Below are 25,319 nucleotides of genomic sequence, written 5' to 3'. Positions count from 1 at the left end.
ATATTTTTTTTTTTATTATTTTTTTTTTTTTTACATAGCAGAGATAAAACACTGGGCTGCCTGTTGCCTCAAGCCCAAAGCCAAATGCGCGATTACCTACCCTTGCACCGATGACCTCTGCTTGTCCATCAGTGGGTAAGGCGGGCATTAACTACGAGCGAGCGAGAGACGGGCAAAGGCGCTCAAAGAAAGGCGTTAACGCAGGGAAGAGGGACGCGTGTTTAGAAGGCTCCGTTCAGGGCCGTTTTAAAAACGCAACTTTTTTATCGATTGTGAAAAAAAGAAAGACATCTGATTTGCATTTCATTTGGAGAAGGACACCCACGTGTATTTGTCTTTTTCTCTGAGAATCCAACCTAGAGAGACAACTTCTGAAGAGTAGGGCGTGGATAGCACAGTATACAGAGAATACCGAGAAGATTAAATATTAAATTAGTTTAATAAAGCAGTGCTGTAGCTTTAACATTAATTTAATTAACTCTCAGTTTTGATAGTTTTTTACGCCCGTGTAATATCAAGGCGAATGAAAGGTAAGAAAATAAGTTTTCATTTCGTGTTTTGTTTAATTTGAGGAAATGCAGTTTATACGAGTCGCTTTTTGTCTTGCACTGATGGCGTTTTGAAAGAAAAAGTAATTTAATGCGCACGTAGTTTTTTGCGTAGTAGGTGCGTCTGTCTAGCGAGTAGACGGGAGTAGTGGAAAGATGTTGATTGTTCATCAAAGCGAACCACCTTCGTGCTGCCTCATAGTATGGAAGGAGCCAGGGCTGAATCGTTTATTAAATATACATGATGCTTAGCTGAACGTCAGTGCAAATGTATTCAATGCATCTAGGTTTATAGCAAATGTAATTGATGGTGATGCATGCAAAGCTCAAGTTTATCAACAAAGACATAGCGATTTCCATTACTGTTTAGAATAATTGTATTCCATGCTGCAAATGCATTGCACCTTGGGAATTAAAATATATCAAAGAGAAGTTTTTGACTTTTGTGCACTTGCTGTGAATCGTAGGGTTTGTGCGTAAAACGAGGGTGTGTCCTCATTGTATTGCACTACCTTTTCTTGTAAAGAAGCGATGCTGTCTGAATTTGAGTCTTTGTTGGGGGTGTGGATTTAAGTTGCTTACATTTCTTTGACATACACACATTAACTATCCGACTGATTATTTAACATACATTTGCTCTTAACCATACTGTCATGTACACGGAAGCCTCATAAATTTAAGCTATAGAATGATGCCGGTGTGTCAATTAAAGAGGTCTGTCTTGTCAGTGATACTTTGGGTATGTAAACAACGTGGCGCTGAAATCTATAAGAATCTACAGGTATGGAGCGTGACGCTTGAGATATTCACGTAGGCAGAAGGTGCCGTGGAAAGACAAGGAGATGGCGACCATTGAACGTGAGGTGAAATGTGTGTTTGCTGAATCAAATACGAACGAACTGCTCAGACGTACGTCACATCACTTCATTCGTATCCATGTTTGCGGTTTAAATTGTTTAATATATGCAATAGATGTTCATAGTAACCAAAATACAAATGTTCTTTCATAGGCTGCATTATAAGAAAAATTAAGAATACTATGAAGTATTGATTATACATTTCAGTAGCATGAAAAGCTATATGATGAATGTAGCTGAAAGGTTTAATTTCATACCTAAGTTCCTATCTGTAATGGAATGCAACAATACGGTTTCAGCAGAGCTAGGCAGCAGCGCGGGACGCAAGAACAACTCTGAGCGCGCTTTTCGCCAGCGAGTAGTCAGAGGTGTTTCCTTCGTCATTTAACATAACGGAGTTCAGTTCAATCATTTGAATATTACTCATGTATTATATACCCAGAATGTTATTACCTACAATTTCACCCCTTCTTTTTTTTTCCATCATGACGTCTTCTCTTGTCTCGTGGGGGTTCACCAAATGGCTTACATCCATGTCTTTATTACTTTACTTTATCGTTAAAACTATTTGCATTTTAATTGCACGTATTGGTTATTATTATTACATTTTTAGGAATAGTATAAGAATATTAATACATAGGAAATGTGGTAGATGTCCCTGTGTTAATTCACTGTAATAAAAATCCATCGCTGCACTCGATTAAAAATAATAACAAGGTTGTGAGCCATTTGGCACTGGTAGTGGAAGTCACCTGACTTGATGGGTTGCTATGGAAACACCCTGGAGTACGGGAGAAGGCACCAGCACGTCTGCCAGGGCGCCCGCCCTGCACGCCTCGTTGTCATGGTTACTCACCGTTCCTTTTAGTCTAAGGATGCTAGTCTGGGGTTTGCCCCAGAAAATAATTTAGCGTCTGTGATCATGTCCTATCTTTATTTATTTCATTTTAATTTTTGCGTTTTCGGAAAATATGACGAGAAACAGGAAAAGAATCTTCAGTCAGCTTTAACCTGTATTTATAAGCTGTTCCTTGAATGACTTTTGCTGGTTCTTTATATTATTCTGTACTGAAATAATTCACATGCATTCAGTGGCCAAATAAACATTTCCTCATCATACTACTGCAATACATTGTGGCTCGCATTAGTGGATTCTTAACATTTGTTGTTATTTGTTAGTGTGATGCAGATAAACATGAAGCATTTTTACAGGGAGAGGAGCAAGAACAGACGGAGGCAATGACACAATATGGCCAGTGGATATTTGAGAATGACGAAACCAATAGAAGTGCGAGAACGTACGTAAACGTCGCAAAAAAAAAAAAGCCAGTCTCCCCTCGCAACCCTTGGAGGTGAGACAATGACACACGGAACAGACGCTCACGCCGCGGGCGGTGCCCCAGGGCCTGTGCCCAACAGTGATCAATGCCAGCTCTTGCGTTAAACCCCCCCCCCCCCCCCCCCCCGTACCAGTGGCCAGTGGTATTCCCATGCACACAGAAAAGGGCTTTGTAACAGGTCCTTTCTAAATAGCTGCTTTAAATTGGTTGTCTTTCACCTAGATTTGAATCGCGTTACTCTGCCCATGAACAGGGGTTCTCACGATGTTAATCCCGCCAGCTCAGGATCGATGTAATTCTCATGAATTTGGGAGCCCAGAAGAAAACTTGATAAATTACCAACTTTGCACTTCGCACGGGTTATTGCTTTTTAGCGGATAAAAACGGCGTAGCGACTGAAAGTTGTATCAGATGTGTCACTGAGCTTTGGATGACTTAAGGGTAAAGTCTGTGAAACCGTTTTAGAGGTTTAAGTTTTACGAGAGAAAGAGAAGTGCTGAGTGACTGCATAAACGAATGTCATTGTGGCTGAGTTAATGAGGATGGGATGGGCAGGGTGAGTCACATGCAGGTGGGTTACTTGATAGCCGCAGGGTTTTAAGTTTGAACCAGGCAGCAGCTCTTTCTGTTCTCCATCTCCCCACGTAGCCTAGTTACCTCCCACGGACCAGTGGCATGCTGCTCGGATGATTTGTTGACTCCGAAAAAACTCCCCAGGTGTGATTCAATGTGTGGAGGTCCCGGTGACAGGCAAGGCGCCCTGTGTCGCACGTTATTTTGCATTCTTTGCAGGAGAAGGTCCACATCCCCATGACCCCGAATGTCAACACTTTCTTAAAACGAACGGATCTGTCAGGAGGAATGTAATTTTGGACTTCAGATTTTACAGGCCTATATCATTTTTGCGAGGCATACGTTTCTGTTTTTGGGTTGATGTGCATAATTCAACTTCAACGGTCATGTGACAAGCACAGTGGTTAGTACTGCTACCACCAACCTCTTGGACCAAGGTTCGAGTCTCTGCCATGGCTCCATGCTTGGGGATGTATGTTCTCCTTGTGTTGTATGGTGGTTTCCTTTGGGTTCTCTGATTCCCCCCCCCCCCCCCCCCCCAAAGTCAAAAAATATGCCAAGGTGAACTAGAGTTGCCAAATTCCCCATCTGTGTAAATGGTGAGTGTTCCCTGTGATGGGTTGGTGCACCATCCTGGGTTATTCCCTGCTTTGTGCCTGTAGTTTCCACGGTGGACTCTGGACAAGCGGGTATAGAAAATGGATGAATGAATTATGTATGATTTACTGCTGAATATTTAATTTTGTTGGACTTCTGGTTTTATGGAAAAAACAAATCAATAGCAGTTACATTTACCACAGTGTTAATGGAGCCACTAATGCAACTGTGACAAATGTGTCTGTGTGTGTGCATGCGTGTGTGTGTATGTGTGGATCATGTATATATTACATTGTGCAGACCAAATGTCCCCACAATGTGATAAAAACCTGTTACTTTGATATTGTGTGTTTTTTGGTCCTCACAAGGGGAAAATCAATTTTATTAAAATCTGTGACTGCAATCAAAAAACTAAAATTGTCAAAAGACTCAAATTTGTTTCGTTACTTATGGTTAAGGTTGGGGTTGGGTATAGGGGTTAAGATGGTCATGTTGGGATCAGAGTTTTCCCCATATGAATGAATGGAGAGTCCCCACAAAGATAGGGATACAAATGTGTGTGTGTGTGTGTGTGTCTGTCTGCTAGGTGTACAGTCAGTGTACCTGGCTCTGCAACTGATCAGAGATATGAAACCTGTTTCCTTATCATTTTAAATTTTTGCGTAAAAGGAAATTCCTCTTGCTCTTCCCGACCATTTCGTGCATTTTTCTATCCCTTTGATTTTAGGCTTATTACATTGCATGTACATGAGTTAGTCATCTGTGCTTCATGGTTTTCTTTTCAGGATATTCTGGGCTACTCAGATATAATAGTCGTAAGTTGATGTGTAAATGCTGACACAGTCTTGATATAAAATCCTTTTTATGAGGAAAAACTACTTGCGCCTATTTGAATTTCTCAATTTCTAGTCTCGTCTAATATAAAAATGTGCAGGCACTACAAATATAATCTTATAAATGCTGAGATTAGAGTCCCTATTAATATATTTGATATATAATTTTATATGCTTTTATATAATTATTTAAATTACTTTATAACATCTGAAAGAAACTGAAACGAAATGCCCATCCCCAAAAGACACACACACAAACACACACAAACATACACATACGACCACCCACAAACATACAAAAACAAACAATGCACACAAAATCCTAATATAAGCTCAAAACAAATACCTTTAGGAGTAACATACGTTCGTTTTGTTTATAGTCAGTGTTCTGACGATTTGTACCGCTTGGATCATTGCGAAAGCGAAATATTGCTTTCCTGGATGCGTTTTGGTGGAAGAACTTCAAAATGTATGCCTCGCTGCGCCCTCGTTGCAATTTAGACGACCGGATCGAATAGGTTTTCCTGATTGCAGAGATAGGTGAGTTGTGTATGTGCGTTATACCTATCCAAAGTTACAAGACTGAGATTAATGGGTGCGAAAATCAACACATTATGCGTTTGTCGGGTTCTAATGGAAATCTAAGCTACTGCATAATCAGAATCCTACTCATTAAAGGACAGCGCGATCTCCTTGATTTTCAAGCAAAGAAAAGTTAGTTTGATTGAAAGTTTCTTAGTAATATAACCCCTGGTCCTGACATTTCCTGAATGTTTTACACAGTGTCTTTATCAGTTTCTATTTTTTCACTTGTGTTATTGCGGAAAGGGAGAAGATGGTGCTGGGTCATAAAATCTAATTTATGCAAACACGCCTTTCATACTGAATACTGCGCCAGTAACTCAGTCTTGGATCTTTCCTTCCCCTTTTCCACTCTGTCCCTGTCTATCACAAGCGATTACTGCATGTGAAGCGGTCTGTACGCCACCTGCGGTCTGAAAACTGGGCTGCTTTGTTTTTTTATGCCACTTCCGATGACACGCACGTGCTTTCTCTCTCCATTTGGGGGGATTGCTGCTGGGAAGGTCACTGGTTTCATCCCAGCGGAAACATTTTAAAGATCTGACGTTTCTCAGGGCCCGCAGCTGAATTGATAGAGATAATGGGGGTATATGTGGCTGCTTATATTGAAATGAATTAGCGCAAAGTAATACACTGAGTCGTATCACATTACCTGCTAAATTGAAGGGGGGCTGTGTTCGTTGCCCACCATGTCACAAAGATCCGTTAAGTATTTCATGGGGGGCTCTGTAACCAGTATTATGTTCTATCAATCATTGATCGATTTAATATGCTTCCCGTGATTATTTCGTTGATTCCTTTTAGTTTAAACCAGGCAGTGAGTTGCAGTGCATGGTGAATCTGCCAATGGGGATCTCTCCCTATACTACATTAAACGAAATTCATTAACATTATAATTTTTATGCACATTAATGTTTGTTAATGTTATTACAGCTCATTCTCTTTTTCAAATGCTATTTTACTTTTGTTCACATACAAGTGAATGTGTTTTGATACATGAAGTATTGGTAATTTCCATTGTGCACTTTTTCTGTATAAATAGGTTTTTTGTTGTTTATAGAATTGATAGGAGAAATTATCTTAATTATTACTGTGTGCTCAGAAAGGATTAGGTGGAATATCACTTTTAGGGTGAGTATCGTTAAAATGGGATACTTTCTGAAAATTAGCTTTCTGAGAAAATCATCTCAACGTCTTGAATCCCAACTTGATACCATTCTAAGTACATTAATGCCCCTTGAAGAGAAAAAGTATTACACAAACACATCAACTGCCCCATTTTGCCAGGTGCCGCATTTTACTCACCCTACTGTTAAGAAAGAAATGAATACAATCCAAATGTATCATTTTGCATTATATATCACATTATATTAAAATTACAAGTAAAGCTTTAATGATTCCGGATTTAATAAACATATATTTTGCTAATTGGATTTTTCATGACATAGGCGATTTTCTGCATTCCTCCCGTGAAGGCAACAAATATGGTGTTACCATCTTGCTTGTGTTCCCTGTGTCTTGCCATGCCAAACTCTTACATAATCTGCACATAGTGTTTATGTTTTTTTCAGCCATGTGCTGCTTTTTTACACTCCACCATCACGACAGTGTAGCTCTATTAAAAAACATGAATGTCATAGCTGCCTTCAGTGCCGTCATCGTTCGTGGAACACGATGGCAGGTAGCCGGTTCCCTCAAGCCCAGCTCGACTGACAGAGTTATAAAACACGGCAAGTCTCAGTGTCCTTGCCTTTCAATCACACGTCACGTGATTTTATGTGCTCCAATTCTGTCCTCAAGGTCCGTTCTGTCATATGAGTAACAAAGCTGATGGCCGGACCGTGTGGGCAGGAGACGAATTAATGTGCAAAGATTTCAAGATCTAAAACAGGGTCTCCCGTCTCCTGTTCCTCCTGCTTGGATATCAGGGCATACATGAGGAGCACCGCTTTTATCTCATGCTGCTACTTCCGAAAAAGCATTATTATGGGATGTCGGTTAAGGGGTAGTGTATAAACTTGCCAAGAGGGCCCCCTTGTCACAATCTCTTTCGCTTTCTTCTCTATTTCTATTTTTAACCTTAAAGGCACATAGATAAAGATATGCTTTCAAGCTAAGGGGATCAGAAGGGTCAGGCCTGGGGGAGTGAGGGTGGGTGACAGATTTTTGGGGAGGAGGGTGTATGTGGGAGTCAAGGGACAAGAATCAAAACTTATTGCAGTGAGAGCTCCTTGGTGTTAGTTTTAATGGAATTTCTGCCCGTTTGGGATTTGTGGCTCCGGCCTTGAGGATGGGGGAGATAATCTTCGGCAGATATCTGCACGCACCCTGCCGTGGCACGGCCCCTGGGGGGGTGGGGGGGTGGGTGGTTGATCCAGAGTGGCTTGTGTGTAGACAGCACGACTATCAAAACAAGGACGCCCTACTTTAGTGCAGATTGAGAGGAGCACAGATAATAGGGACCCATTTTTAGTGCTGTGTAGATTTGAAATGGCTGGGCTGAGCCCATGAGGGCTGGGAATGCAGTGATTTAACACACTATCATTCCGGAGTGAAAAGAAAGGCTAAGAAAGGTTCCGTAAAATTATCGTTGTAAAGACAAGTGGCTACGTGACTCCCAAAACGATGGATAAAACATTTGTTCGCAGCCAAAACAAAATTACAATAATATTATTGTGCAGAAAGAGGATTTTGAAAGTATTCATTCCCTCATCGGCAGATGATAGATAAATATTCACAGGAAGCCATTTTTACTGAGAGCCACAGGGCACAACAGAAGATGCATCCTCTCTGTGCCGTTGTAATAACATTGCCGGACTCAAGGTGGCGCTGTATGGGAAACATTTTGAAATGTTCTGCCTGAAAAACGATGTTATCTGACTAGAGACCCAAATTGCTCTTGACTCTGTTCAGCTGACAGAGAGTAGATTGCTTTTGAATCGTAGCAGACGCAGAAGCAGATTTGATGGGTTTTACTCTGACTGTCTTTGATTAATTTAGAAATGTTTACTCTGGTTAATATTTAGAGTGCATATTGTCACTCATTTGATTTTCAAGATCAGGAGGCTAATACAAGCTGAAAAAAATCACTAAATCACATTGTGACAGTGAGGACGGGGATGCTTGCACAGTGTTTACTTTTTAAAAATCAGAATACCACCATAGATGATTATTATTAATTATATTATTATTCTAAAAACTTGAATACAAACAACATTATCATGCATTAAAGTGTAGTTACCTTTGGCCAATTTTTAACCTTCAGGTTTTAGATAAAGACACTAAATTGATCTTTGATTCTATTGTAGCCTAAGGCTCAATGTTTTGGATACATGTTAAAACTTTATTGAATCCACAGTGACACACAGAGAACTGGGCTGGTGAAAATAGCTTCAGAAAGACGAGGAAGCGAACATCGATCATATTTGTAGACTTGAAGCCTCATCTGAGGCAGACTGTCGAGGTTTTACAGTGCATCTAAACTTACTTTGTTGCTAAATGACTCTCCAACTGTTAAAAATAGTTACAACTGCCATCAAATATGCAATGTATGCACAAGGGGGCTCCATTTTCCCGAAACAAGAATAAGCAGTGGGTTGGAACAAGCTGATATGGAAATTGTAATAATATGCATCTTCACTCATGGTTGTAATTCCTGATATATCATGATTGTTGCATATTGCTCAAATTGTCTTTTAAATGTAATTGCATTTATATACTACAGCCAAAAAAAATGACTCGCTACCCCTTTAAGATTTTTTTTTTTGAATGATAAACTGAGTAGCAGTTGGTCTCGGTCCAGCGATGTGTTTCGCGTAAGACGGCCTTCTTTTTGCAACTTCTTGGATTTTTCTCATTGAGTCAGTAGAGTTGTGGGGGAGGGAAGGCCGATGTTGCCTGGTTTACAAATGTAAGCAGATGTAAAACCCAGTCGCTATTGATCCCAGGTTTTGAAAGGGGGGGGGGGGTTTAAAATCAATAAATAGGACCTTGTACAAAGATGTCTAGTCAACGGACAGGGCATCTTTTTATGTGACGAGGAGACAGAAGCCAATTTAGGTCAACTGTCTCAATCTGGATCTGTCAGTTGTTACCATGTAAATTGTACGATTGCTGGTAGATTATCACCACATACATACATAAATCAATAAAAAAATAAAGATAAATAAATAGCTGTTCTGTTCTGCAATACATAAGAAAGGAGGTATCAAGGTTAAGCTGGTAAACTAGGACTGAGAACATCAAGGACACCTGACCATTATAGAATTACACCAGACATGCATCATGTTTGCTGGGAAACAGGAACATTCCAGAAAAAAATAGACAAATTAGACTGTTAGATGTGTCATGTTACTGCTGACGTCTTGTGTTTTTTTCTGTACGGTTGTATGTGTTTGTATGTGGTACGTGTATGAATTGATAAAAGTGACCCTCTGATTTTACTCTTTTTGTATCTTGGCAGTTGCCATGGAAACCTTTCTCATCTTCCTCTGTTCGCTGCTAGTGTATGTTACTGGTAAGTGCCACCGCTGCCACCTCCGGCTGTTAAGAAGAGGAGAATAATGGGAAGGGGGTGACACCGTGCGGATGGGTTTTAGGGTTAATGGCTCCACTGTTATCATGTGGGGTTTTCCTAACACTGACAACGTGTGTATCTCAGGTGTTTATCATTCATCTGTGTGTTTGTGTGCACGCTTGTTTATCCATGTGCGATGAGGGAATCTTGACACTGGTCCCGCCGCGATCGCAATTTGATTCACTGGAAATATTTTCAGAAACAGTAACAAAACATAGGCCACGGGGAATTAGCGATGCTCCAGTCAGGTAATAGCTAAGATTTAAAAAGCTACGACTCAATAGGACAGCTATGCAGAGACACACTTGGATTAGCCAGGAACAAAAGTGATTCACTGCATATGATTCACTGCATACGATTCACTGCTTATGGGAGTTCGGAACTTCTGTATCACACTGAATAAACAATAAAATTCCGTAGATGATCTCCCAGTCTTTACATGTATTGGCTGATCATCCTATATTCTTTCTTTGTACACACCTCTAGCTGATTACTTTTTCTTTCAGTGTTATCGTTGATTGATTCTCTTCTATTATTCATACTGTCTTGTATGTCTGCATGTTAGTGGGCATAATTTACAGCGCGTATACAAAGTCTAACAATAGAGCTCTCGCTATCGTGTTTTTGCTATCTGTGTGTAGTTTAAAAAAGCAGGCTAAACTGTGCAAAACAGAAAGTAGGGCAGAAGGAACCAGAGTTATAAATTGTGCAAACGCTTGGAGGAGTCACGCTGACAGCATGCGGACGAAAGGGATTCACTGAGCGGGCAAAATGAGTTAGAAGGGCGCTGAAATTCGTATTCCATTTACAGCCAAGACGAGAGTTTTTATTCCTGGCCTTGCTGTAGCCCGTCTTTCTCACTAACAATAATATCTTTCAGAATAGGCTTGAAGCGCGTCTTGTTTTCGTCGCATGCGGACCTTTTCATCTTCTTTTCACGTCTTTGCGTTTCAGTCTGATATCAAGCAGTGACAGCAAACAAAGAAACGCAAAAAAAAAAAACCAGAGGGTGACTTTAGTCAACAAATCAAGTCAAATCAAATTGAGCTTTTCAGCCATGCCACTCACACGCAGGCGTACAGCGGCACGAAATAACATTCCCACAGCACCGCGGCACGACAGACGGAAAGTGACAAGAAGGGAGTTTTCACAGTGGTTTACAGGGCAAAACAAAAGCCGGTGCCAAGTGGGAAGGACGGACTCAAGGGTGTATATGGAAAGTGCATTGGGTATGTAAACAATGATAAATAATGCAGCAGCCGAAAGGGTGGGAAGAAATTGTGTCAGATAGCTGACAATAAATATATAAATAAAAATAAGGTAGAGTGACCCGTGCCAGTGGGGGAGGGGTGATTATTCTTAGGCACAGCTAGGTGGTCAGGGGTGCCCTAAATCATGCCATTTAGGACAAAAGAGGTCCTTACTGTTATTCCATAAAAAAGCAAAATTTAAGCAAATTTCTAGTAAACTGAAGCTCAGCTTAAAATGCAGAACAAGTATTTTATTTATATCTTTGTGTCTTAAATATATTTTTGCATTGGGTAATGGTGCCACTCCCAGGATTCCTCCCTGATGGTACGTGATGTCATCGTGCTTTGTGGGGGGGCGGGGCCTAATGAAAGCAGATTGCGGAAGGAGCCGGAAACGCCCATGCAGCACAAAGACACATGGCTGATTCCTTCAGGGGTGAAGCTTGAATTAAATATCAAGGACATACAGAGAGTGGGGATTACAATAATGAGCTGAAATTATAGATACAAACACAACCATATTTACACATCTGGGAAAAGTCAAACAAAGAGCAGCTTACATCCCGCTGGAGGGTTATAAGACCACACAGAAAGAGCTAAAGCAACCCAAGTTCACCATCTATGACGAACAGGTTTATTCTTGCTAGTATAACTGCATTATATATTGATAGGATTTCTTTGGTTGGAGCAAGCTTGATGTATTGGATGTACATAAACATCTGTGTAATTACCTCCATATAATTTTCTTTGTCTGTTCTGCTATATTTTATCCTGTTTTATCATGTCCATTCATCATTCACAACTTGGACTACAAAGCAGCGTTGTAAGTCGCTCTGGAAAAGAGTGTCTGCTGAATGATGTAAGTGTCCTACGCTATTCAAGGTCATGGCAAACCTGCAGGCCATCCCAGGAAGCACAGTGCATAAGGAGGGTAAACCCTGTATGGGTTTCTAGTCCATCTCAGGGCACACAAATCCACACAAACAACCACACGATAAGGCTTATTCATAGACAGGTAACTGCACATGCAAAGAAGTTCACACCAATACTGCCAGAACAATGAAACACCACACATACTGAGCCAGGTATGGGCCATAGTGCGAGCTTCTAAGCCAGTCTCCACCCATTTTCTGTAATCGCTTATCCCAGGGTTATTCAACTCACGGTCCTGGAGGTCCGAGCACTGCTGGTTTTCCAGCCTTCCTTTACCTGTCAGTCAGGTGTGAAGCCTCTGGCCAATCAGAATCAGTAATTATTAAACAACTACCTGGGAGAACTGAAAACACGGCCTGGATTTGGAATCGAGGTCCAGAGTTGAAGAACCCTGGCTTATCCTATTCAGGGTCAGGGGTGGTCCAGAGCCGATGGGTGCGAGGCAGGGAACAATCTAGGATGGGGCGCCAACCCCTCACAGGGCACACTCACGCCTAAGGGCAATTTGGTGACTCCAATTAACCTCAGCATGTTTTTGGACTGTGGGTGGAAACCGGAGAAGAACATGCAAACGCCACACACATGGAAACAAGGCAGACACTTGAACCTTGGGCCCAGAGGTGTGAGGCACCAGTGCTGGCCTCAGTGCCACCGCACTGCCTTAGTCCAACCTGCTGCCCAATATTATTTTACCAGCTGAAGCAATAACTTAACTCTACCATCCAAAATATGGTATTTGCATTTTGACACCTAATGAGGACTTATTAATGTATCTGACTTCCGTTTGTAATTATGTTGCACAGTCAGAACATACCTGTAAGTAGCTGTTGCATCATATGTCTGTTACATGTTATTATGTCTTGAGTTTGACATGCAGTTAGACCTTGTCTGAGGCAAAATGTCATTTTCGTTCATACAGACGCCACGTTTTAGCGGACAACTTTGACACAATCCAGATAATGAATTTTGCTGCTCAAGGGTAAAACGATTTTGCCCCGACTTGAATAATGAGTAATGTCACAGGATAGCCAAATCTGGTGTCAGGGGCTGGGTGTAATGCAGAGAAGCCGATGTAGTTCATCAATTTTTTACAAGCTGTGCGTTATCGGGAAATAACAAAAAAATGAGACAGTGACATCATCACCATCGCCACAGCCTTACTGATGTCACCCTCTCTCTCTTTCAATCTCTGTCCCTCTTTAGGTGAGACCATTGGACAGGGTGAGTTTGGTTTTTTTCTCTAATTCTTCTTCTTCGGGGAGGACTTCTGTGAGGTTGAGAGATTGATGGGTCACAGACCAGCAGAGGAACATAGAGCTTAGGCAAGACAATGGAAGCAGGACAGCATATCAAGAGGAAGGTGGTGCAGAGAGAATGAGAAAGAGAGATAATGATGATGCTGGTGATGATAAAAATCATTAATAATAATTGTTATTGTGCGTATCGGGGAGACACTGGGCCCACAGGTGAAGCTGCTACAAGGTGCAAGTCATCAGAGTTTGGACCTGATCTTCGTTATTTTTTGTCTGTAGTACATTGTCTATAAACTGATGGTATCAATCATCTGAGTGGGAAGATTGCAGCCTTTTAAGTTTCTATCCTGTTATTGCGCCTATTCAAATCAGGTTGATATATTAACGTAAAACTGCAGGATGTCAATATGGATCTAGATGGATGTAGTGTCACCCGTGAGGTAGGGGCTAGAGTCCCCTGGTGTGGGAGGGGCTAGAGTCTCCCATGAGGTAGGGGCTAGAGTCCCCTGTGATGTAGAATACTGAGTCTTCTGTGAGGTAGGGGCTAGAGTCCCCCATGAGGTAGGGACTGGAGTCCCTGGTGTGGTAGAAGCTAGAGTCCCCGGTGAGATAGAAGCTAGAGTCTTCTGTGAGGTAGAAGCTAGAGTCTTCTGTGAGGTAGGGGCTGGAGTCCCCGGTGTGGTAGAGGCTAGAGTCCCTGGTGAGGTAGAAGCTAGAGTCTTCTTTGAGGTAGAAGCTAGAGTCTTCTGTGAGGTAGAAGCTAGAGTCTTCTGTGAGGTAGAAGCTAGAGTCTTCTGTGAGGTAGGGGCTAAAGTCTTCTGTGAGGTAGGGGCTAGAGTCCCCTGTGATGTAGAATATAGAATCTTCTGTGAGGTAGGGTCTGGAGTCCCCAGTGTGGTAGAAGCTAGAGTCCCTGGTGAGGTTGAAGCTAGACTCTTCTGTGAGGTAGGGGCTAGAGTCCCCCGTGAGGTAGGGGCTGGAGTCCCCGGTGTGGTAGAGGCTAGAGTCCCCTGTGAGGTAGAAGCTAGAATCTTCTGTGAAGTAGGGGCTAGAATCTTCTGTGAAGTAGGGGCTAGAGTCCCCTACAAGGGGGGAGGGGCTAAAGTCGCCTGTGAGGTAGGGACTAGAGCCCCCAGGCAGGTAGGGGTTAAAGTCCCCTACTGAGATCATGGATTGTCCTGCATTTTAAGTGGTATTTATTTGTTTGTTTGTTTGTTTGAAGAAATTTTTTGTGTGCTTATTTTAATTTCTTTCTTTTTCTTCTTTTAAAATGTCTGTAAAGCACTTTGTAAAGCCGGTGGTTAAAACTGTGCTTTATAAATAAAGATTGTTTGTTTGATTGATTGATCTAATACCTCCTGTTTATTTATGAATTTTGTCTTTTGTTTACATCGTGTTAAGCAGAGAACAATGAGAAGGTCGTAGACCCATTTGACTATGGTAAGACCCTGAATATTTGCCTGAATTTATGCTCTGGTTTCATGATTACGGTATGATACATACATGTGGCGTCAACTGGAGCTGTGTTTGCATGCAGTAATGCAAAGATTGCCTCTCTGTTTCCTTGCAGACTATGAAAGCCTTCGGATTGGAGGACTGGTGTTCGCAGTGGTGCTCTTTGCCCTGGGCGTCCTGCTCATCCTCAGTAGGCCATCCTGCCGCTATTCCCAGGACACAGATAGCCTTAGAGGGAAAGGGCATGCATGTTAAAGGCTATGAAATGCATGGTCACCCAGGAAGAGCAGCAAACACAATAACTTACAGAACTTTACAGCTGACTGTCTAGACCAGTGTTTCCCAGCCCAGTCCTTGGGGACCCACAGACAGTTCAGCTGGGGGGGTGCAAAAAACGTGGACCATTTGTGGGTCCCCAAGGACCGGTTTGGGAAACACTGGTTTAAACGATGCCACATGGGGAGGCTGCCACCTTTGACTCGTTCTCAAAGAATCTGTGTGTTTTCCAGGCCGAAGGTGTCGCTGTAGTTTGAACCAGAAGCCCAGGTAACTCCGCCTTCCCAGACACACAGATAAATCAAAATATTTGCTGTCTTAGCCTTAGCTGTCGGATGCTAAACTCCGTAACCCTACCCCATTCCCCAATCCCTACATCTCTGCTTCAGGACCCCTGGGGATGAAGAAGCACAGGCCGAGAACCTGATCATCTCCAAGGGTGAGAGGATCGTCAGTCATCCTTCACATTAGGCCCTTTGATAGACTGCCCCCTCCATCACCCGCGCCTGGCAACCTCCCTGGCATCAATCGGGGAACAGAAACATGCCATTGGGTCAAGACCCATGACTCATGTGGCCAGGGAGAGCTCTCTGCCAGAGAATGTGAACTGGGCTCTCTTCATTTTAACAAATCGGATGTTACTCTACTTACTTAATACCTCCTTTTGCCGTTTAGGGAAAGATGCCCCTAAAACGGAGAACTGAAGTGACCTGTACAGGTGAGCATGGATTAGAGCAAAAAAAAAAATCATCTGACTGAAATTTTATTTAATTTTTTTTTAAACCAAATGCTCAGTGTCACAGGCCCATACCACCTCGGCCATGCATCAAATTTTCGACGCTGTGTTGTCCATTATCCCTTAAGCCCCTAGTTGAATTGCATTTACATAATTGTAACAATAATTCAAGCTAAGGAAAGACTTTACCATTGTCAATAATTGGCTATAAATGATGAAACATCAAGTTTTCAGTGCAAATTTATTTCAACAACAATGTTTTAGTAATACACAACAGTGGATAAGAAAAAAGCCATTGCTTCCATGGACTATTTTTTATGGGAAACCACACAAAATCGAACACCTGCCATATTCATCTTTTTGCACCATGAACTAAATGGCTTGCCATTATCACCCATTTCATTTAGCCAAGCCCATCTCCACTTATTCTTCACCGTTGTCGATGTCTGACACATCTGTGCCTTCCTTTAACAGAAGCGCGTCCATGCTGACAAAACCGAAAGCAAACTTACGCGCGCGAGTGATGCAAATCAAAGGGCCTATATGTCCTGTAAAATATGGCTTTACGGACTATTTATATAGGCTATGTTTACAAATAGCCTAAACTCATTTTAAAGCAGGCTGAAAAATCCCAAGATCCCGACCCAAAATACGGGAAATTTAGAACAGCTTCCCATTGCCATTCCCCTGTTAACAGCAACAAAACGGACCCCAAAACTGCTGTTATTTATTTTTAACGGAGCATAAGCTCTCACAGCACGTGCGACACCAGAGCCACTGTCCTGAATCTTGAGCTTCAGAGTTTTGGCTTCTTTAGCTATTTAAGCAATGTAGCAGTCAGCCTTTGTCTTTAAACCCAAAACCTTTTTTAGCTACTATTAGCGAATGAGACACTTCATGACACACCACTGACTTCCAAACATATAAATACGTTCTATTCCAATCATTTTTGAAAATGTAAAATATACTACTACTGGCCTATTATCATGCCCTATTATTATTATTATTGGATACGCCAGGCAACAAGAAGCCCATGCCATATTCACCCTTTTGCAGATCTCGTCTTGGTTTTGGGACATTAAAAGACTGATGTGGCACTAAATGCTGGGGAATTATTTTCTCCTTACTATGAAGTTTGGCATCTTAAACACGTGTCGGGAAATAGCTTGCAGCCTGTAGGCTACTCCGCAGCCGTTAATGTTTAAGCGAAATGCCGAAACTAATAATTAAATTGTAATTAAACCAAAGAAAAAGAGCCTTTCCAGAACTTTGTCTACCAAAGCTTGTGTAGCCCCCCCCCCCCATTTTTTTCCTTCGGATCTGCATCAATCTCATTATTAACCTTTAGTTCACTCAGGCGACGGAAATATAATAGCGACGGAAAACGTTAATCCATGGGTGAGTCAGTCACAGTCAGCCTTTGTCTTTAAACCCAACTCCAGCTTCTTGTAGGTCCTTTGACTCAGTGTTGTCTCCTTGGTGTCGTTTGACGCTCTTAAAGCCAGCCAGTGTGGGAATGCTAATAGTTATTTATGTAGCAGATGCTGCCATCCACAGTGAATCGTGTAGCTTAAAAGGTCATAGGTCAGCTGTTTATGCTACACTGCTTGAGAAGGACCTTGATAAGATCAACAGCAGTGCCCTTTCTGAGACTGGAACCCGCAGACCATTCATTATAAATTCAGCATCTTAGCCGTTACACCACCTGCCTCCTAACACCTATATAAACAGATCTCTTGGAGCCTTGTGATGAAGCTTAGGAAACTGTTCCTCTCGTGTCTCTGTTGTTGCTGTTCTTTCACCTTTTACGCTTCCCAAGCTTCATTCAAAAAATGGAATTCAATGACTTTGCTGTCTACAGTTGTTTGCTGCTGCAGTTTTGGTATTAGTGAATTGTTTAAGAATAACAATGTATATATAAATGTCATAAGCAATTGGTCAGTACAACCGCTGACATAGCGGCACATTGTTAAGACTTGTGCCGTTTTCAGCCATATTCCTTATGTGCTTAACAAGTGTGCTACTTTACGATCATGGTAAATGTGCAACGGTTCTACATGTATCAGCAAAATCATATTTATTTCCTACCCTGCCTGTCATCTTACAGACTGAAGACTCGCTTCTATATGCCACCGAAGCGAGACTGATAACAATGTCCTGCCAAGGCATCGGGAGCAAGGGGAATGGATCCGGGGGGGGTCAGGTTGCGAGACGTGCTGTGTAAATACAGGTCTAGCCACATGTCCTGTTACCAGTGACCATGTCTTCCCATCTGTATCCTGTGTACTGGTCTCTCTGCGGTTTGCCTTTGTTAACCCGTGACGGTGTAGTAGAGTGTCTCTAATCTTCAGGCTCACAAAACCTTGTACTGTGATGAGTTCCTCCTTGTGATTTTAAAAACTGGTTTTATTTTTGTTATTTTTACTATGTACTATGCTCTTCTCTTCCATGGTCACTGTTATAATCTTTGTCAGAAGCGTTCTATTCTGCAGTGTCTCATAGGCCTATACATATATATATATATAGTTTGTAAATACAATAATATAGAAATTGTACAAAACTACACACAGATATCTAAAAGTCAAGAAGACAGGTTTTATTGTGTGTGTGTGTGTGTGTGTGTGTGTAATTGGGGACCGCTAAGTTCCCTTAATATGCAGCCTCTGTCTCCACACCCTCTTGAAATGAGAGAACTTTTTTTTCTGAAAGTCATGTCACTTTCAGAGGCAAACATATCCACTGACATGGCAGTAGTCTGCCAATTTTAAAAAATGCCATCCAGTAGGCAGAGGTGGACAGTTCAGGTCCAGAGAGTAAAAATCCAGACCAAAGATTTTGTTTCGCCCAACCCGTTGAGTACGCTGTGACTCTTTATGCTTAACAAGATGGTTGAAACAAAATCCTGGTGTGGAGTTTTACTTTCTGGATTGGAATTGTCTGCCTCTGCCAGTATGAAGATGCACAACTGTTTATCCTTCATTCCAGTAGAATTGTGTATTTAAAGCAGTAAGCAAAGAGGAAATTAACAGCATTTATATTGTATGTATTACTGTGTTGAAGAACTTATTTCACAAACAATAAATACTGTGTTCACTTCAGGGGCTCTTCTGACGTTAGCGTGAGTCTGTGCCCCATCACAACACACAGATTTATGGCAACTCACTTATGTCTGAAACCAGTGTAGGCTATACATTAATCATGTTATGAAATTCAATTGTTCAAAACGTTGGGAGCTTGATGACAATGCTCTGAAGTAATATCTCACGTGCCACACCGTTTTTGCAAAGTTCCTGGTTGGACTTCTAGCAACCCTGTACACACTGAGGTTCCACAATATCTGTCCTTTTCCATCAACAACATCAGCAATGGCTGCTGTTACCGAGAACCTGACAGGCTCACACACGCAAGGACACACGAAAGCCACAATTAGAGTCACTGATGCACCTCAGGCATGGACTGTGAGATCCAGAGTAAAACCCACGCAAACATAAGCCGAATTCGGCACCTACGCAAATGCAGGTGTGCTTTCATTGCAGTAAATCCCACACATTAAACACGTACGATGGTCGTCAAATGCATTAAGATCATCCTTATGCACCCTTCTTTAAGCGTAGCTAAAAACAATGAGACGTTTATCTTCAGTTTTTTTTCTCCCAATTCCAGGTTCGCAGACCCCGCGATCGGATGAATATGCCAAATTAGAGTTGCTCGCACAAAAATGTGTCTTGGTTGTAATCACGTGGTTCGTATGTAGGTCAATAAACGTTTATCTTCAACATTACACAATATTACATACAAGATAATATAATATTAAACTAGATCGATGCCTGTGGGTTACGTAACATCGTCGTTAGCTAAGGAATATGGCTGTTAACAGAAAATGCACTCAGAAATCCATAACTTCACCTTAAATTAAGTTACCGTAATTGGTACTGTTATATGTTGACGACGACATTGTTATTGTCGTTGCTGTGTGTTATGTATAGCCTACCAGAATTGTATAGTATTTTAAATATGACATGCCATGTCTTGTAAACCGCTTTATTTATAATACGGGGTACAAACACATGAACACGCATGTGACATAAATTATATCTTGCCACAACTTTACAGAAAATTATTCCGCCTTACATAATGATGTTACACGCGCAGTGCTTTGAAAATGGTGGTTTTAATAGATCGTGTTTTTTTCTACAAAGTTGAACTTCACGCATTACAGCTACACACCGATACATAATTTCGATTTGCCTGTAAGTGTTGCCTAAGGGTCACCGTCGGAGTTTTATTGGTGCTGAAGGCCGTTCTTTATGGGGTAATAAAGTTGCGTTTTGCAGGCACAACGCTGTTGGTGTATTTACCTTATGAAAGAAGCTGAGAGATTGGTGGGTGGGGCGGCATCGCGTCCGCCTTGCCCTTCTGATCGGACAAGCTGACAGCACTTAAGTTACCCTAAAGCTGTAGTCTACAGCTAGTCTCTGAAGAGCAGTTGATTTGCACGTATACGCTTCAAAGCAGGTAGGTCGGCGTATAGTATTTCTTTTCATAACATACATTATTACTGACAGCACCGTGTCGTGTGGGACAATTGAACCGCTTTTCCTTAATATTTGGAACCTTAAGTAGTTGACAGAATCAGCTCCTTTGTCCATTGTGCGTAATAAACGTCCGCACAAGTTTCGCATTACATAGAAAATCGCATGGCTTGCAAGCCACGCCGTAGATCATTTGCAAAACGACCAGAAGCTCTGGTACAGAAACATGCTTTAAATGCCTTTCCACGTGAGAATCGTTGTCGTTTTCTCCCTATACATGGGTTGTGTATTCTTGGAGAAAGTATGTTTTCTTTCTTGTTTTTCGTTCGTACTCTCTACACATTGTGGTATAAACTATTAATTAAAAATTAGAGGTCCGTCATATATGCTAACGATCGCTATCACACGAAGTAAACGGATCATACATGGAGGATATAATTTCGCATGATAATCAGCCAGAGGGGTGTGGCCTTTTAGCGCAGGTAGAGCAATCGGGTAGAGTAGCCTACCTCCCTTATTAAAATTTGGGACGTCCGAAATTGGCTTAGAGGTTCATTGGAACCAATATATATATATATATATATATATATATATATATATATATATATATATAAAAGTTAAATTTCATGTCTAAACATCGATGGATAAACTATGATTTCCTGGAAGTGGTGTAGAAACCATTCAAGCAACTGGAATTCTCAGTTTGCTAATGAAACGTATGTGTAGCCTTCTTTTAAACTGGAAACAACATTAAACCCTTGATGTTCATCTCTCAGAGCAGGGTGGTTTTTGGCGGCAGCGATTAGCGCGGTCGCCTCACACATCCGGAGACAGCGGTCTCGATCCCACACCCCTGCACCGGATGTGTGAAGTTTGCATGTTCTGTTCGTGTGAGGTTTCCTCCGGAATCTCCGGTGTCCCCCTGCACAGTCTACAAACACGCTAAGTTCAATGGGAGTTGCCCTAAGTGTGAATGGTGAGTCCCCTTTGCGATGGGTTGGCATCCCGTCCTGGGTTATTCGCTGCCTTGCGCCTATGGTTTTCGGGATAGGCTTCGCCCCCACCCCGACACAAGCAACATGGATGGTGAATGAATGTTCTTACAGTTTCCTGATACCCAAACTATTTCTATAGGTAATGAAATGGCATGTTGCGTTTCTAGGTGTGCAAATAACAGAGCATCTTTACAGCTTTAAGACTACTTTTATATAACATTTATTGGCAATTTTGCATTACGATTTGAAATCTGAGAAATGCAAGGGATGATAACTTTTAATGTAATGAAATAATATTGCAACATGGATGGATGAAAGAGTAAATAAAATTCCCGGATGGGAATTCCAGTGTTAACGGGACCTTAACATTAATATTTTGAAAATATCTCCCGAGATCCACATGTCACGTGCGGACTGCTCGTAGCCAGTAGCCTAATTTGTGTTATTTAATCTGTCACTGGTTTGAAATGCTTAATTGTCATATGGCTCATGGGTCAACTTTATTGTCTTTATAACTAATAACTTTATCATTTTAATTATTCATCCGTACAATCGCAGTGTAACACAATAGAAACAGTGAATATAGATACATGCCACGATTGCTATGAAACTGATTATAGATCTTACTATGTCACTGACTGTGGCTCTAGATAATGATCGGGTAAACACTCCCCCCCCTCCCCCATACCTGAGTACTATGCTGAAGTGTATCTGCTTGAAGGGAACCGAAGGGGCGTGGCATCATGAGCTGACTGTCGGTGCCCTTTTTTGTCCCTTAAATCGTGCGGTAGCAGCGATATTGATAGAAAGATTTAAGAGTGAAGCTTGTTGTTGAGCTGTTGCTTGTTTCATGCAGGTTTACGGGAGATTCAACATGTCTGAAGCAGGTGAGTGAGAAACAATCTATTGGGAGACTGTCTAGGGGGTATGTAACTTATTACCTAAAGCTGTAGGCAAGCCGTTTGCATTACTGTTAAAAACGCGACAAAACTGGTTTAATTCTATGGAAAGGTTGTATAACTTGTACGAAGAGTACACGCCCCATAACAACAAAATCACCCACACCGGTGGGCTACTATTTGCTTTGGGGCGAAGTATGTTATCTCCTAAATGTTTTTTTCTGTCTTCTCTCCTAAACACTACTGTATTTAAATGTTGTATGCAATTTCTATGTTGACATAGCCCGAGCAGGGAAAGGTAGCCATGCGGTTTAGATATGCGTTTCGGAGTATGGGTGTGTAAGTTCATTTCTCTGTGTTTACCGTCGGTGCAATCTACCAATCACCAATGAGTTAATGGGTGAACAGTATTATTTTTAAAGTACGGATGAATAAACCCGATTTGATGGCGTAGTCTCGTGCTAATTGCCTTTTAGAGAGAAGTACGTGGATTATTGCGTAGAATGATCTTTGTATTATACTTGCATTAATGTTGGAAAATGGATGGATGGATAGATGGTTAATAGGCTAACTATTACGAAATCGTCCACATAAATGACATTTAAGCTTCATAATCATTACATAATCATGTTAAGACTAGGCTATGGAGAGGCGTGCCAAATGAAGCAACCTCTGTCTTCTTGTTTTACTTCACTGCTATCTGTAGTGTCTGTGTAGAACACGAAAATATAAAACTATAAAAACGCGTATGAGTTTTCAATAATAAAAATATGGGACTTGGCGGAGAAACGCCGACATGACAGCGGCATTCCGGAGAGCCCCAGCCCAGGTTATCATACATCATCCATGATCCTGAAAGACCTCACAAGCCCATGAGTGACATCAAAGGATGGCCCTCGCTTTTCAGGACGAAGCTGGCTGTCCATTATTAAACATCTGTCTATCATATGCGCCAAATATGTAGTGGTATATGTGGGATGAACAATGTCGCCGTTGGCTCACTGGTACATGATTGGAAACCGCTGTATCCGCCGTTCATGTCACACTGCCAGACTCGCAATCTGCCATCCGCTGAACGCGAAATGCGGGTAAGTTTATGAATTTTATATAAGATGCCGATCGAATTACGGCTAGATTGTACAGTCGGTATATAACCGGTTACGTAACATCTCTGTGATACGTGCGTTTCTTGGCGTGCGGTCTCCAGCTTCCCTCATTAGGTGCATTGGATCCATTCATTGAATTTCATAATAAAACGTGTTTTATCAGTTATTTTTGAAATCGTACGTCCTACGTCTGGATTGGAATGCTGGGAAAATGTGAAGAAATTAGTCCATCCTTTAGTTAGAAAACACTCGCTTTTAATTTAATAATAAACTAATATTTGGGGAATGCATTGTAGCCTATTTACCTGAAATACGAATATGAGCCGTTACTATTATAGGCTTTTACACGGATTTAAGAAATTTTTACATTTTTAGGTTTTACGTCGTGTTGTGTGTTTTTTTTTTTTTAGTTTTTTTAAATCCACTCCCTTTAAGTCCCTCTGCTGGAAACTTGAACGGTTATTTTAATTTATTACGTTTATACGTTTTGCGACCTGCCGTGGAATTTCCAGATAAATGGAATGAATCTTTCGTAATTATCCTTCTACTGAATTAATTAGTCTATTATAGAGGTTTTCTGACGACTGCAGCCAGCATAGAACTAGCTAAACAAACATCTCCTTTAGTCAGTTCACTAACTTTTTAATTGACATTTAGTTTATTAAAAGTTTGTATACTTTTATTGGTAGATCACTAGAAAATATTTGCCATATAAGGTGTGTGTGGGCGTGGGGTTAAGTTAAAATTAATTTGTTATATATAGTGTCTGCAAGTAAGACACTGTTTTGTGCCATTTTGATACGAACCCAGATATTCTGAAAGTACTTGGTTTTGGTAAATTTAAAATTCACCTTGAATTACCCTTGCCCAAATGAGACATTTGAGGTGCTCTTGGCTCAAAAAAACCCCAATTTCTCGTGATGCAATGGTAACCGTAGGCCACTCGGAATTTTTGGGTGTGCATGAATGAGCTGCTTTGTGATCCAGTATCTTTCATTTTTTTTCATAGTTGGAATAGAATAATTCCTGCCTTGTTTATTAATTATGTATGAATGACAGCGAGATTTGCAGAGTAACTATTTAACTTGCAGGAAAGAAAATGTCCATCTTTACATTATAGCTTTCAGTATGTTTATCATTTTATTCAGAAACTGTAATGCTTCTCTTTTCAGCGACCCCTAAGATGGACCTAGATGCAGACTTTGTGTACGGTATGTTTCTTTTTCCTGTTGGGTTTCTTTGCAGTACAAAAGCTGAAGGACTAGAAGAGAAAAACTAGCTAATTTTGTAGCTACGCAGCTGAATCCGCTGATAAATGGCCTTTGGTGAGACTTAAATCTACTTACTAACTTCTCGCTGAAAGGGCAGAGGTTCCTTTTAACTATTAACATTGTTTTTAAGAAGCTGATCAGATAAGATTCTGTCCATTCGCATGTTTTCTCTGTGACTTAGCAAAGGAGCCCTCCTTGGCTGACGCTATACGATCTTGGTGTGTGTGCGTGCAGTGATGCTCGTCTTGTCCTGAGTAGTTTGTGTATTCCAGACTATCGGACACTACGTATTGGAGGCCTGGTCTTTGCTGGGGTCATTGTATTCCTGTCAATCCTCCTGCTTGCTGGTGAGTCTGCAGCTGGTTATTTACAGTTGGGTGGGATTTTATTGACGAAAGGGAGAGGGTTCGGTAATTTTAGCGTCTGTCCCTTTATGTACGAGTATGAGTTCATAGCGAGCTGTTTTGTAATGCCGTGTACTGTTTATGTATGGGATGTAAATGAAACATGATTTATCCAGGAAGTGTTCCTGCAGGGGAGGGCAGGGCAAAGCAGGTTTAATGCTGTTATCAAAGATGTCTGCCTGTGTGCGGCCAGAATTCTGATGATGTTTTGAGGTTGTGATTCTCTCTCTGTCTTTTTCTTTGCCCTGCCCCCAAGGAAACTCCATTCGCAAATGCGGGAAGTCGAAGGTAAGAGACCAGGAT

The 25,319-nt window shown here is 41.4% G+C and overlaps 1 protein-coding gene and 1 long non-coding RNA gene across 3 annotated transcripts; both read left to right on the top strand.

The window, feature by feature from the left end:
- Nucleotides 1-90: 90 nt before the first annotated feature.
- fxyd6 (FXYD domain containing ion transport regulator 6) lies at nt 91-18,907 on the top strand. Of its 2 annotated transcripts, none has more exons than XM_023833506.2 (9): nt 91-530; nt 9,793-9,846; nt 13,293-13,310; nt 14,744-14,782; nt 14,913-14,987; nt 15,307-15,343; nt 15,463-15,512; nt 15,749-15,791; nt 17,917-18,907. In XM_023833506.2, exons 1-8 carry the CDS (start codon nt 524-526, stop codon nt 15,775-15,777), a joined length of 309 nt encoding a protein of 102 aa, XP_023689274.1. In that variant the 5' UTR covers nt 91-523; the 3' UTR covers nt 15,778-15,791; nt 17,917-18,907. The 2 variants fall into 2 exon arrangements, with proteins under 2 accessions (XP_023689274.1, XP_023689275.1); XM_023833507.2 differs by having other exon boundaries at nt 102-530; nt 14,747-14,782.
- Nucleotides 18,908-21,376: 2,469 nt separating this feature from the next.
- On the top strand, nt 21,377-24,959 carry LOC111854964 (uncharacterized). The gene is made up of 3 exons (XR_002840792.2): nt 21,377-22,223; nt 24,514-24,552; nt 24,885-24,959. It is a non-coding gene; the product is annotated as an uncharacterized lncRNA (long non-coding RNA).
- The last annotated feature ends 360 nt before the right edge of the window (nt 24,960-25,319 follow it).

This window comes from Paramormyrops kingsleyae, chromosome 17 (assembly GCF_048594095.1).
Source record: "Paramormyrops kingsleyae isolate MSU_618 chromosome 17, PKINGS_0.4, whole genome shotgun sequence".
Lineage (NCBI taxonomy): Eukaryota > Metazoa > Chordata > Actinopteri > Osteoglossiformes > Mormyridae > Paramormyrops > Paramormyrops kingsleyae.
The sequence above is the reverse complement of the archived record's forward strand: the minus strand, read 5'-3'. Positions and strand labels throughout refer to the sequence as shown.